This window comes from Pagrus pagrus (assembly GCF_965226575.1).
Source record: "Pagrus pagrus genome assembly, chromosome: 4".
Taxonomy (NCBI): Eukaryota; Metazoa; Chordata; class Actinopteri; order Spariformes; family Sparidae; genus Pagrus; species Pagrus pagrus.
The window spans coordinates 16,288,591-16,302,743 of NC_140188.1; the positions used below are offsets into that span (position 1 = coordinate 16,288,591).

Below are 14,153 nucleotides of genomic sequence, written 5' to 3' on the forward strand. Positions count from 1 at the left end.
TTCAGCTTCATGCAGCACCACTCGAACATACCAATTACATTTCCCTCACCCCCGCTGTTTAAGTAGGCAGCACATGGGGAAAGAAAAGCGGGTTGATTCTCTCTCGGGAGAGCCAAGGTGACTTTGTGCTGCAGTTGATTGTTAGAGCTGTTTTGCACCTCTTCCATCTCTGCCTTTCTTTTTCCACTCCGCTCCTCTCGCTCTCTGTCTCCTGAGTTTTGCTCTCATCAGAATGCTTAATCCAACGCTCATTCCCGCTCTTGCTGGCTGTGTTCCTCCTCTGATTCTCCCTCCATTGTCTCCCCAGATTGACACCTTATGAGTGGTACAACCCTCACCCCTGTCTGAAAGGTCGCTGTAACCTGCTGATCAACCAGTACTCGCTCGGCAACAGTTTCTGGTTCCCTGTCGGAGGCTTCATGCAGCAAGGATCCACCATTGCTCCCAGAGCTCTCTCCACGCGTTGTGTCAGCGGCGTCTGGTCAGTACAGACATGAGTGCATGTTTCTGCAGCTTTCAAATCCACACATTCAATTTAATTTTGTGCATCTTGCTCCATCATGGAATGCATTTCATCTTTGATGTGAAGCTTCATTTCAGATTTCCAGGACATCAGGGTTCGAGATGAGATAGTGATGGCAGTGTGCATGTGCATACATGAGACAGTAGCTGCGTTTGTACGGAGAATGTTTCTTTAATCTGATTGAAATCATTCTGATTAGAGATTCTAACTTAACTGTTTACGAGAAAAAAAGTGATGTAATAAAGATGTGTGTCTCCCATCAGCTCATCCATACAGTAAGTCTGTCTGGGTTAGTAGGCTGCCCTCAAACTTCTCCAGCAGTTCTTGATTTGGTCAGTGGTTCAGTGGATTCCCGGCTTCGGTCCCTTCTTCAAACACTTGTTTGAACAACTTCTGTTTGGAGCCTTTCAACCAACTCTCGATCTGATCGAAAACTACATTCAGATCAGGCTGGATTGGATCAGTCTCTTCCGACTGAGTTTGCATTTATTCTGATTATAAGTGGTATATTAGGGTCCATGTAAACGCAGCTGTTGTATGTGTATGTCTGCCTTTGCAGCTAAAACTTCACTTCCCTTCATCCAAACCGAGCATTGTCACCTTTACCCATACACACCCACCCATTCATCCATCCACTGAAAATCCTGCCGTGTCTCCTCCTCTCAGGTGCGCAGTTATTTTAATCCTCCAACACTTTTCACCCAGACAATCTATCTTCATACAGCAACCTGCCCATTTACATACTTTTATAGGTGAATACATATGTTCTTGTCCCCTGCTTTCCCTCCACAGGTGGGCCTTCACATTAATCATCATCTCATCCTACACCGCCAACCTGGCTGCCTTCCTTACAGTCCAGAGGATGGAGGTGCCGATAGAGTCAGTGGACGACCTGGCAGATCAGACGGCAATCGAGTACGGCACCATGCACGGAGGATCCACAATGACCTTCTTCCAGGTCAGAGGTTAAACACATCATTACCTGTGATAGATTGTTTGTACTCTTAAATCAAAGCCGCCCAGAGACACACCGACTCACCTAAGAGCCTGCAGTGATCAATGGGCCATCAGCGATGTTATCGTCCTCATCACCTTCCTGTCCTTCCTGTCTTCCTCCTTTAACCACAGGTTTTATCTGTTTCCTGTCTGTTCCTTGCCACAACCATTCAATATCATTCTCCTTGGGGAGATGGGGCACTGTCCGGGGCCCTGAGAGAGGCACACACTGTCCTCTTTCATCCTCTCAGAGTTGACCTACGAGAGAGAGCGAGAGTGTGAGAAACAGAGTGTGTTACAGGGAGAGAGACAGTGAGGGATGATATGGGAAGAAAAGAGAGACGTTATCCTCGTCTTTCTTTGCACTCTCACATCCAATGGACCTTGAATGAGTCAGAGAAGGCAGGCCGAGTGAAAGAAGAGGACAGGGCGCGATGTTAAGTGAAGATTCTGTTTTAAACTCAGGTGGAAAAAGATGTGCCAAAGAAAAACATTCACATTGAACTGCAGGAGAAATCAGAGCGTTTGAATAAACCCATCGGTCGAGGAAATGAAAAATAAATGAAAACCAACCTTCACTGCTCCGAAACATGAAAAAAAAGATATGTATCTGAGACTGATAGACTTTCTTTTCTCCCACATCTGACTCTTCCGCAGAACTCTCGCTACCAGACCTACCAGCGCATGTGGAACTTCATGCACTCGAAGCAGCCCAGCGTGTTCGTGAAGAGCACGGAGGAGGGCATCGCCCGTGTCCTCAACTCCAACTATGCCTACTTGCTGGAGAGCACCATGAACGAGTACTACCGCCAGAGGAACTGCAACCTCACTCAGATCGGAGGACTGCTGGACACCAAGGGCTACGGCATCGGCATGCCACTGGGTGAGTTTGGTGGAGATGATGGGGAAAGAAGGATTAAAAGTAAGAAGAGTGGGAGACCTGATGGATATCAGCAGCTCAGACAGCAGAAGTTTATTAGAGAAGTAGAGGGGAGAGGAAGTTCAGCGTACAATGAAGAAAAGCTTGTGTTTTTTCTGGAATATACTGTATGATTCACATCGAAGCTATGAAGAAGGGAACAGAGAGAGCAGGGGCATTAGTTGGAGGATACACCGTAAACGTCACAATGGAGAGCGTAATTGAAAGAAAAGCCCCGGAAAAGCCGAACCATTAGCTGCTATCATGGGGGAAAATGATGCAAACAGTGAGAAACTAAAAGAGACTTCGTGCCAGACTTTAATAGAGCGGCTGTTTCCACGCTGTGATGGGAGAAGTGAGAGAAAGACGAGAGAAAGGGAATTTGAAATATTGTTCCCGTTGAACATGGAACTGTTTCTGCTCGACTCCGCGGCTGCTCCGAACGTAATAAACACAGGCTTCACACACACTTTGATCTCAGGCTGGAGTCAAACTGCAGGCGTTTACCTTAAAGTAAACAAGATTAATTTCTCTGCCTTTGATCTATAAAGGGGAGATAAACTCAGTCTTTACTGGATGATGTTTCATACTGTGTCATGACCTACAGAACACTGACAGCCCTTTAATCTTATATTTGAAATCTTGATTTTTTTTGGTTGAAACAAAAGTTTCCTAAGGGAGTGACATCATTTCAAATCTACCACAGCGAATCAGAGGGGGACGTCGTGATGATGTCATTTGTTGGCACTGGAGAGAGGCAGATGTTGAAGGAAATTGTTAATTAAACATAATCTACTTTAAATCCTGGATACATTTATTTTATTCAATGCAACCGTATAATTTACATAATCAGGAAGACTGCATGCTAATCAAAGGAAGCGCTGTTGTATTAGACTACTTTTGCCCTAGTTAAGTAGAGCCGTTTCATGCAGTGGACATTAGCGAGGAGATTTTGCGTGCAGTTGTGAGCTTTTTACCTCCCTTCCCCCGCAGGCTCGGTGTACCGTGATGAGTTTGACCTGGCCATCCTCAAAATGCAGGAGGACAATCGCTTAGAGATCCTTAAGAGGAAATGGTGGGATGGTGGCAAGTGTCCAAAGGAGGAGGACCACCGTGCCAAAGGTTTGTCTCCGCTTTATCCTCGTCAGCTTCTCCTTTGCCTTCTTTTACCTGTCGCTCTTCCTGTCACCTCCCTCACCTCTCCCGACACGCCCTGCTGTCTGCAGGTCTTGGCATGGAGAACATCGGCGGGATATTCGTGGTGCTGGTGTGTGGCCTGCTGGTGGCTATCTTCATGGCGGTGCTGGAGTTTGTCTGGATGTTAAGGCAGGCGCCAGGAAATGAGGTGAGAGAGGGCTATCTAACCTGCATCTGCTTTGTCTCCCTCTCCCCTCCCTGGTACCCTCCCCCTCGCGGAGCTGCTAGGCTTTGACAGGAAGTGTAGCAGGAATCTTCTTCCTCCTCTTCCTCCTCTGGTCTCCCTCCCTCTGTCCGGCTTATGAGACATAACCAGCACAAAACCAAAGATATACCTCACTTATACCTCACTCAGAGTACATGCATATATGGATTATTTTCTATTTATAGCTGTAGTAGATTCATTCATATATATATTACATAGATTTTTAGATATAATATAGCATATTGAATGTAGCTGGATCGTATTGATGGAGATATGTGCTAACAGGGTGCTGCCGATGAGATTTTACTCGTGATTGTTTTATCTTAGCCTTAATCCAATTATCTTTTTACTCGAAAGATGTCTGGCATTGTGTGCACATCTAGAGACCAGAAGCCATTCATCCCTGCAGTGGTGAATGATGGGCGGTGACGGACTAGTTTTGGCCGTCAACCAGAACTTTAAAGGTGCACTATGTAGGTTTGAGGGAGAAGTTTGAGGAAAAGAAAAGAAAAGAAAAGAACAAATTTCACTTACTGATTTTCGCAACTGAATAAACTGAATAAACAAACTACTTACTTTGTTTGTGTTAGCAGGTCCCTTCTAAGCAGCTACCTTTCTAGCGTCAAACAGTGTTCTGGGACCTTATTCCTAACGATGTAACTGCTGCATTATTTGCATCATTACCTAAATTAATATTGTAAATATTATTTTCCTGAATTTTTTTCCCTAAAGCTACATAGTGCGCCTTTAATAACGGACCATCGATACAATAAATTTCTTCTCTACACAGAGAAAAAGGCAACTCCAAGCATTTTTTATTGTTAGAAGTTTAAAGTGGTTTACACAGTGTGTGTGATTATTATAATCCTAAAAACTGTATAAATGATTATTCAGAATAATATATATAATCCAATACATTTCGATGTAGCTTCATCTGGACTAGACTAGACACAACATGTGTCCGTTTTCATTAGGACAAATTTATCAGAAAATGATCATTCTTTTAGTGAGAGGACGACATTAAAAAAAAGAAACAGTCCAGCAAAACATCAGAGAAAGACGTGCATGCAGTGTTATAATTATCTCCGATGTGATCCCTTTAGAGAAAAATTATCTGATAATTGTCTTTTCGAATGGACTCCACACTGTGATTTTAATTCAATAAACGTTCAGAATGTGAAAGTCAAAAACCAACTCATGTGATTTCTTCTGTTTGAGCAGCACAGATCGATGTCTCACTCTAACTTGTGAACCCTCTGTGTTTGTTTGTGTGCGTATGCGTGCGTGTGTGTGTGTGTGTTTGGGTTTATGCCTGTATGTGTCTGTATAGTTGTCACCGTGCTCGTGTGCAGCATGTGTGGATTGACGATTAGATTCTCCTGCTTTGCTCTTGAGCTGCAGTTTCATGTCTGTCATTGTTTGAGTTTACATCCTGTAGATATCCAATGCAGCACTCGATCATCAGTCCAGGAGATAAAATGTGTGCGTTCTGTGTCTGTATGTGTCTGACAAGCAAAACATCTACTATATGTGTTGTTATTTTTACTGTTGTTCCCACTTTATAAAGATAACCATGAGATGTATGTGTTATGTGTCTGTGACATGACATCCTTCAGTCTGTCCTGATCAAGTCAGTCAGTCAGTGAGTTGTCTGGCCTCTCTCCCTCTCTCTCCCTCTCTTATCCCCCTCTCCCTCTATCTTTCTCTCCCTGTGTGTGTGCTTGCAGCAGTCAGTGTGTGAGGAGATGCTGCGGGAGCTCCAGGGGATCGTCCTGTGTCGCGACAGCCTGCAGGTGAGGCGCCGGCGGGCGGCTTCATTGATGCGTCCGCGGCCCTTACCCCTGGAGGAGCGTCGGGCGCGAGCTGCCGCCGTCAGCCTCAGCAATGGCAAGCTGTGCGGGGGCACCGGACTGCCTGAACCCCTCTCCCACAGACTGGCACAGGAGGCTGCCCTGGTTGCTAGGGGGTGCAGCCACATCCGCATTTGCCCTGAGTGCCGGCGCTTCCAGGGACTGAGGATGCGTCCGGCGGGGGCCACCGGGGCCCTCCCTTCTCCCACGCACAGTGAGGAGAGCATAGAGTGGGACAAGACCACAAATAGTAGTGAACCTGAATAACGCCCGGCGATTCTCTCCCAAAAGCCACCTCTCTACTTTCCAGGGAACAAAGATCATGTGGTGTTTTGATTCAGCCATTCGGAGCTTGATCTTAAAGGGCAGGACAAGGCTGCAAACTTTGTTTTGCCCTCGAGGCAACAGCCGGTAGTCAGTTTTGGATTCTCCTTGGGTGAATTTTTTCCTTCGTCATAGGAGAAACTGATGAGTCTGTCTCGTTGCAGTCTGTCCCTGTTGGCCCTTTGTACCGTGTAAAACAGGACAGACAAAAACAGCTACGGGGCATTTGTACTATGCAGTATTTTCAGTCATTTATCATTGTGCTGTTTCTTTTTTTCTCCTTTTTAAATTATTTCTGTCCTCTGTTTGATTATCAGTACTGAATATTGTTATTCTATCGTTCTTTAAAAAAGAGAAACTTTCAACAAGTTCCGTTTTTTATCTGACAATTTACTGTATGAACGTATATTGCCTCTGAAGAGCTGCAAAGATGAACAGACTAATGCAAGGTCATCCTTCAGATCCTTTTATTTTGAAAGTGCCAAAAACCATAAGTATTATCTTGTGGCTGAAGAAAGCACCACAGCCTTGAGAAGACAACAAACTCAACTGATCCTAGAGAACAAACAAACAGAGACGTACACACACACGGACTTCTTTTATAGTAGTGATATTCTATTAAAAAATGTTTTAACTGTTGGTATCTCTGAAAGACAGCGATGCATGTCCAGAGGTGTTTGCAGGTGCTCATCGGATGATCATCTGCTGAAGTGGTGGCTGAAAGAATGATTTCCTGTTTTGAATACCTGCTTAAAAACACAAACACAAAGACATCCATCGACGTCCTTCTTCCTCTGTGTTACTTTCTCCTCCATCTGTCTACATCTTTGACGCCATGACGCATTCACTGTCCCATCACCTGTCCTCTTTATGATCTCTCGCTTAAAAATGTACACACAGTCTCCTTTTTCTCTCCTTCTCACGTGTTTTTAATGATGTTTCATGAGGACAAGCCAGTGAAACCGAACGAAACCCAGCATTTATCAGAGCCAACCAAAAGCAAAGTAAAAAAAGTTTTTGTATCAGCAGTTGTGCTTGAATTCTTGTAAATGTCAAGGCAGTTAAACTTTTATTGAATGTGAAGTTTTACACACTGCTGGCGAGGAGTATTTCAGTTCAGATCAGCCCATATTCACGCTGGCATTTTCATACTTTTGTTTAGCAAGAAGCTAAACCAAACTTAGAATATATTAATGAGGTCTATAAAGGGACACATTTAGTTTTGGAGAAGAAATCCCAACCCAGGATTTTAATATGAGGTAATAATGCAAACTCAAAAATATTTATTTTTTCCATAACTGAACAAACAAGCTGTTATCAGAGGAAAATAAGGTCCACGGCACACTGTTTGAAGCTAAAAAAAGGTGGCACATATAAACAAAGCAAAACAGTATGAAAATGTGTTGTCCTTTAAGGTCAGTTTGTTTGTTCTGGGATTAAAAAAAACAGTCAATGAAGATCTGGATGTGTGAAGAGATGGATTTTTAATGCAAACCGTTAAAGAACGAAACAGAAAGATGATTCGGTCAACTGTTTCTGCATTATAGCAACCGTACCTCCAGAAGTGAAACAACAACAACAAACCACCAGCAACAGGATTCTTGGCTTACTTTCTGCCAAGAGTGTGACATGTAACTTAATATTTCCCCAGTGAACCGACGGGTTTGAAGGTGTTACTGTATGATAGCCTGACTGTTGCACAGTGGGAATCAGCGGTCATCCACCTGTCTACACTGCTCTGTGCTTATCTCTGATGTGTCCATCATTTTGAATCTGCCCATCAGGGTCTGTCAATCACCGTCCCTCAAAACTAGGCCACCAACTCGACACAGCTTGAAGGTACCGCTGCAGTATCTCTCTTGTACTGTTATTAAACCGAGCTCACTTTCTGTCTTACCTGCAGGTTGTCATGGTGAGAAACTGTCTGTATATGGCAGCAGGCAGGGAAAGGAGTGAATGTTAAACTTGGTGTCCGATCTCTTGATTATTCATTATGTTTTGGGGTTTTTTTTGTTCATTCGTTTGTTTTTCAGTCAATAGGGCACATTTCACTCTCTCAATGTATCTCACACACAAATCAAAACACATAAAGAAGCCAATGAAAATCTCGCAAAGTTCACGAAATGAACAAGAAACTAGTCGGTGTTAGACAAAAATAACACACAGAATTGAGATGGCCTTTCACAAAGAGTACAACTCTCCTTGAGAGAAAGAACATTAAAATCTGGCAGACAATTCAGCATCCTCTCCCATCAAGAAGTGAATAGTTTCCAAATCTGAGAGTGAAAGGGCCTTTCAGCCTTCAAAAATTAAAGGGACAGCTCATGTATTTCATCTTCCCTGTCGTGCTATTCATCCATCTAGATTTATTTGGTGTGTGTTACCGAGGTTTGGAGTATCGGCTGGAGAGACGTCTGCCTTCTTTCGAATATAATACAAACTAGATGGCCCTCGGCTTGTAGTGCCAATCTGAAAGACTCAACAGCAATTCTCAGAAAATCATGACCCGGTTACTCAAGATAATCCACAGACCTTATTGTGAACAGTTTTATGTAGGAACTATTCATCTTTCTACCCTGCAGAAGGAATCATGCTCCCGCTTATGGATGAGAGGCTCATGTTTGTGACAGCACTGTGTTACACACTGTGTTTGTGTGCCTGATGCGAGTTCTCGTCGGCTCGCACTGGGTGTCTCGTCACTTGTAACTTCAGAGACAGAGATTATTTTTTATTTAGGTGATCTAACCAAGTAGTTTTATTGCCTAAACCGAACCAAACTGTCACTGAAAGCTGAAAATATTCTTTTAAATTAAATAAAAATCCGTAAAATAAAACTCTGGTTACACATGGGATGCAAACTCGAGTCATGTGCAAGATCCCTTCATCTTGGACGACTTACAATGAGAAATGTAGTAGTGTATTTTTATACTGTATAACCTAAAGGCCTAACTTTCCAAAAGGCTTTCTGGCAGAAAACTTCACAACCACCCAAACAGGGTTGAGACGGTCACAGAGCTCATGCACTGCCACATCCTGCAAAAACACGCCCATCTGAGTGAAAGACCAAGTTTTTAATGAGACCCTGTTTATGACAGCGCACAGCGTAAACAGTAATGGCGTCGTCCTCGGCTGAACTGTAATGGTAGCTAGCTTAGTTAATGTAGCTTAGTATGCTAGCCTCTCAACCATGGGTAGATCCACGCTTCCTTGTGCGGTGCAGGAAAATAGATCCTACTCGAAACTGCTCACAACAAGGTCTGTGATTCATGATTTCTGGAGGGGGTGTTTTTCCATTGTGTTCAAGAGAAGGCGGACATCTCTACAGCCAATATCTCCAAGACACTGTGACTCAGACTGAAATTATCTAGACAGATAAATAGCACTACAGGTAAGACGAAAAATATATTTTTCATTTTGGGTGAACTGTCCCTTTAACCCTCAGTTTTGCCTCTAGACTAACCATTTCTCTAACGGTAAGAACTGTGATAACTGATGGAGGAATAACTCAAATACTGGAAGGAGCAGTTTTCTCTCCGAGACAGTAAAACACATTAGAGATCATTCACTGTGTTTATGTTACTGTCATCTCATCTCACACACACGTCACACTGTTATTGTTGAACCCTCCCTGTCATTTGTTTTATAATTTCATCTCCACAGTTACATCTCCCACATATGAGTTCACCCAGACTGCCTCTATACTTTTTGAAGCACCTGTTATTGCATGACTGCCCATGATTGGTTTGCTGTTTCAGAGGCTGATGAACATGTGATGCTGTGGTGGATTGAGCACTGACAGACCTGCAGTGGACTGCAGTATTAGCACAACTGTACTAATACATCGAGTTTTCAGTGAACGGACGGCTCTTAACATTTGGCTGACTCGAATCACAAATGAGTAGAGTTTCTATTTGAGGGGTTATTTAATGTCAGTTCAGTCGGTCGCTGCAAACGTGTGTTTGAGGACTTCAGATGGCATTTCGACTCAGGTCTGCGGTGAGTCTGAACTCCCACAAGAGCAAGCTGGTGTTTGAAACAGCATGCAATCTGTTTGATTCTGCACCCCGCAGAAATGTATGGGAGTCACAAAAGGCTTTATGTTATCATGTGCCGAGGCGTCAGTAGTGCCACTGCTCCTAATCCTCAAGTAATGAAGTATTGTTGTGCTACAGATGGTGTGTAAATACAGTATGATCAACAGGGTTCCCCAGTAATGGTCCAAAGTGTTGCAACAGTAACTTGAAGTTGATTGTGTTTATAGATCAGAGAGAAACAGACCTGTATAATGTTTGTATATGGACACGTTATGCCATTTAGAAACACATATGGACACAGATTGTGAGCATCATGGTGAAAAAAAACAACTCCAGTCAGTTTCTACATTTCTTTATATAATACCTTGTTAAAGGCAACATTGCCGAGCAAAAAAACTAAGAAAAAAAACACCCACATTTCATTACCAGTTTTATAAAAGAAGTTTCTATCCATTTGCTGAATGTCACTAAGAAACCCACAAGAGCAAGAAGGCTCTCGCTGCACCCGATGCAAACTTCTTAAACACTAAAAACATTTACAGGGGTGCTAAATCAAGCGTAGTTGGAATGAGATTGCCAATTACCTTGGAGGCACGAGGAGCAGTAGAGTAAGAATTAAAACAAATCCCACTGAAACACTGGGCGACCTTCGCTGGGAGACCACTGAGAGAGATGGCAGGGTTTGGCTGCTATATTTTATATGCTTTATTTTCCTATGTTGACATTTTTATTCCATTATAAATACATTTCTTAAAACAAACCTCCGGTCCCGCGGGGTTCTGCTTTTGTCTCTTCTTTATTCTGATGTATTTGACCTTCTGAGCAGCTCAGATCTGTCAGGCTGAATAGCGTCTGAGTGCACTTTGTTTTCCGAGTTTTTATTGTTCAACTAGGGGGAAATTTTCAGGCAGTGTGCACCTGTTTTGTTGTGACATATGTGCACGCAGAGAGGAGGATGTATGGGTTTCAAGCTCAGTAAACATTAGGATTGTTGAGTGAACCAGAAGGAGCTGATGCATCTACCTCCCGCCTCTCTCCCGTAACTGAATTAACGTCTGCACACTTGTGAATCAGTCGAACAGCTGAGAATTGGCGCGGGTGGGAAGTCTTAACGGAGGCTAATGAGTTTAACAACTCACTCATGTGCTACACTCGCATCCACTCACCCATAGTCCATCTATCACTGTGATTTTCAGTAGATATTTCTTCTCTCCTCAGGATAGCAAGTGAACGCCACACAAACAACACCCTGCATCTGATTTACGGTTTAATTCAGACTGCCTCTCTCTCCTCTCCGAGTGCCTGTCTCGCCATCGCTCCACTGCAGCGTCAGAGATGACATGTTTTGTCACCAACCTGCATGTCACAGTGCACATCCGCAGCGCACACACCCTCATAACTCTCACGGGATTGGCACACGCGCTCATACACTCAGTGCCACCTGTATGTCACTGCTGTGTCCAACTTATTTCATAGTGCTCATGCCTCTCCTTCTGCCTCTGGTGCTCCAGGTCCATAAATTCAGTGCACCCTCTACCCACCACTGCCTAGCTGCTGTTGGATTTATGGAGCCCATGATGAGCAATGAGTGCCTGCAGAGGTGTGTGAATATACGCTTCACTCCTCATGCTTACCTAGTTGTAGGACACAGCAATACCGATTTCCCTGCTCACATCCCATACTTGAACAAACACTTCCACTTCTGTGTAAACAAATGTTTTTTTTCCATTTTGCTCACATGAAATCCTCTTTTTTGCCTCACAAGCTATGTGTCCGAATCTAGGACGCCAAACCATTAAAGGAGACATATCATGCTCATTTTCAGGTTCATGATTTTATTTTGGGTCACTGCTAGAATAGGTTTACATGCTTTTATTCTCACATCAGTTTTCTCACACTGTCCAGAGCTGCAGCAATGTATTCCCCCTCTGTCTGAAACACTGTTTTAGCTCCTGTCTCTTTAAGGCCCACCCCCTCCTGAGTCAACGCTGCTAACAACAGCAGAGCAGCTGTGCTAAATTAAGTTTTTAATGCCAAACTAACTGCTGAATCATGCAAATTCTTTGACATTGTGATGCAGTGTGATGTCATAAAGTCACGGAAATAAAGGTGAGACTACTGACGAGGCGTTTCAGGAGCAGTGTTTTTTGTGGGAGAGAGGAGCTTCTGCTGGTGCGGACCTTTTTAACCTTCAAGAACTTCTAAATGCACAAGAACCCACAAAACATTGAAGGAAATGGGAAAAACCCTCCTGTGTCTTTAGTCATAGATTATGCAAATGTGTGACACGGTGTGATGTCAGTAAGTCACATAATTGAAGGTGGGACTACTGATGAGGCTTTTCAGGCACTTCAGGAGCAGTGTTTTCTGTGGAAGAGAGAAACTGTCGAGACACTGAAGGAAAGGGGGAAAAAATGAAAAAGCATTACAGGTCTCCTTTAAGTTCCTATTTTTGTGTCGGGTTTTAGGAAGCCAAACTATTTAAACTGGGATGTCTAGACATGATGTTCAGAATATTTTGGGTATATAACTGCTCTTCTAACAGCAATTGTTAAATCGATTAATTCCAGTTCGACTGCCATCATTGCACCACTTTCCCAAACAATTGCTTTCTCTTCCCTGACAGCAGCTTTCCCAAGGTTAAGAGTGTGCGACGTATACCTCCACCCCCTAACAGCCACTAATGAGCACTGGATCTGAGAATACCAATTAAAACACGTACCAGACTATCAGTGAAAACTACCTGATTCAAAGTGAGACTGTTGCACATTTTTAAGTGAGAGCTTTTCCCATTGATTTGCTGGCAATTAATTGCATAAAAAGGCTTGTTGTTGTGGTTGTTGTTGTGTGCTCAGAGAAAAGGTATTCAGAGTGCAAAGAATTCTCTCCAAGGTGAGACGCTGTCAAGGCAGCCTTTTGTTCGCTGACAGCTGTTGTTGAACATATTGACCAAAACATCTTGGCATTGTTTGTCTTTCAGAGAAATAAAATGGAGCTTCATTTACTTTGTGTTTCGTTCCCTCACTATTCATTCCTGCCTTGATCGATGGCCCACAGATGGGGAAACATTGATTAGCTAGTTGAGTGTGCGCGTGGGCGGGTGGGTGGGCTTAAACTGACTGTGTGTGCATGTGTGGCTGCATTTGTGAGCTCTGTCTCATGCTTCCATGGGAAATCACAGTGTGGGCATCTTGATTCATCAGCTGTGGGCTGTCTCGTTGCATCATTACCAGTAAGTTGAGCAACAGACAGCTGAGTCAAATTCCAGTGGAAGCGCAGCGGCCAGCACGTTTATCAGAAAAAATGATGCTTTTATTTTGGAAATATAAATCAGTCACTGGGTAATGCGTAACAGACCCACATGTTCTTCAGATGAAGATAAACCAGTAACAAAACTCAGTTGTCTTGAATGTCGGTAAAAGCTGTTGTTGACCTTAGATTGAGGGTACACATCAGTCACTTTCCATAATGACTGCACTTTTTCAGAGAGCGTCATTTATCTTTGAGCGGATGCATCAATGACAGCAGCCAAACATTAGCAAGGTTCAAATTAGATACACTTCATTAATCATGTGCACCTTGAACAAAATAATGTTTTATTTATTTTACTGCCTGCCAGTTGTGCAATTATGGTAAACCTGTAGAAGAAAGGCATATATACGCTCTGGGTATATAGAAATTAGTACATTTACTCATTTGTGTCAAGAACCATTTCATGCTACTTTATACTTCGACTGTCAGAGAGAAACCTTGTGATTTTAACTCCATTAAATATATTTGAAAACTGTAATTATTAGTCACTTTCAGACTCATATTTTGCATAAACACATATGACAAGCGTATAAATTGTAGAGTAAAAGCTTAAAGGGACAATTCACCTAAAAATGTTAAACCTTTATGTAAACAGCTCTCTTTTGCAATGACCTGCCCTGGTAACAACACATATTAAAAACAATAAATATAAATATTATGGTACATTTGAAACAATAAAAGCGAATTTAGCAATTTATATAAAGCAATGGAGGTGACATCATTTTAATTAAAAAACACCTACCCTTGTGAAGTGATTAAAATGGATTTAAAACATATACATTCACATGACTCA

The 14,153-nt window shown here is 42.9% G+C and overlaps 1 protein-coding gene across 4 annotated transcripts in view; it reads left to right on the forward strand.

Annotated features, from left to right (window-relative positions):
• grik4 (glutamate receptor, ionotropic, kainate 4) overlaps positions 1-12,801 on the forward strand; it is a 316,509-nt gene extending 303,708 nt beyond the window's left edge. For 3 of the 4 annotated variants that reach the window (XM_084350733.1, XM_084350734.1, XM_084350735.1), the window contains 6 exons: positions 308-481; positions 1,316-1,481; positions 2,177-2,402; positions 3,432-3,560; positions 3,665-3,783; positions 5,568-12,801. In XM_084350733.1, coding sequence (XP_084206859.1) covers positions 308-481; positions 1,316-1,481; positions 2,177-2,402; positions 3,432-3,560; positions 3,665-3,783; positions 5,568-5,957 — 1,204 coding nt within the window. In that variant the 3' untranslated portion in view covers positions 5,958-12,801. Of the gene's footprint in view, positions 1-307; positions 482-1,315; positions 1,482-2,176; positions 2,403-3,431; positions 3,561-3,664; positions 3,784-5,170; positions 5,247-5,567 lie in introns of those variants that run through there. The other variant, XM_084350736.1, reaches the window with a different exon arrangement.
• The last annotated feature ends 1,352 nt before the right edge of the window (positions 12,802-14,153 follow it).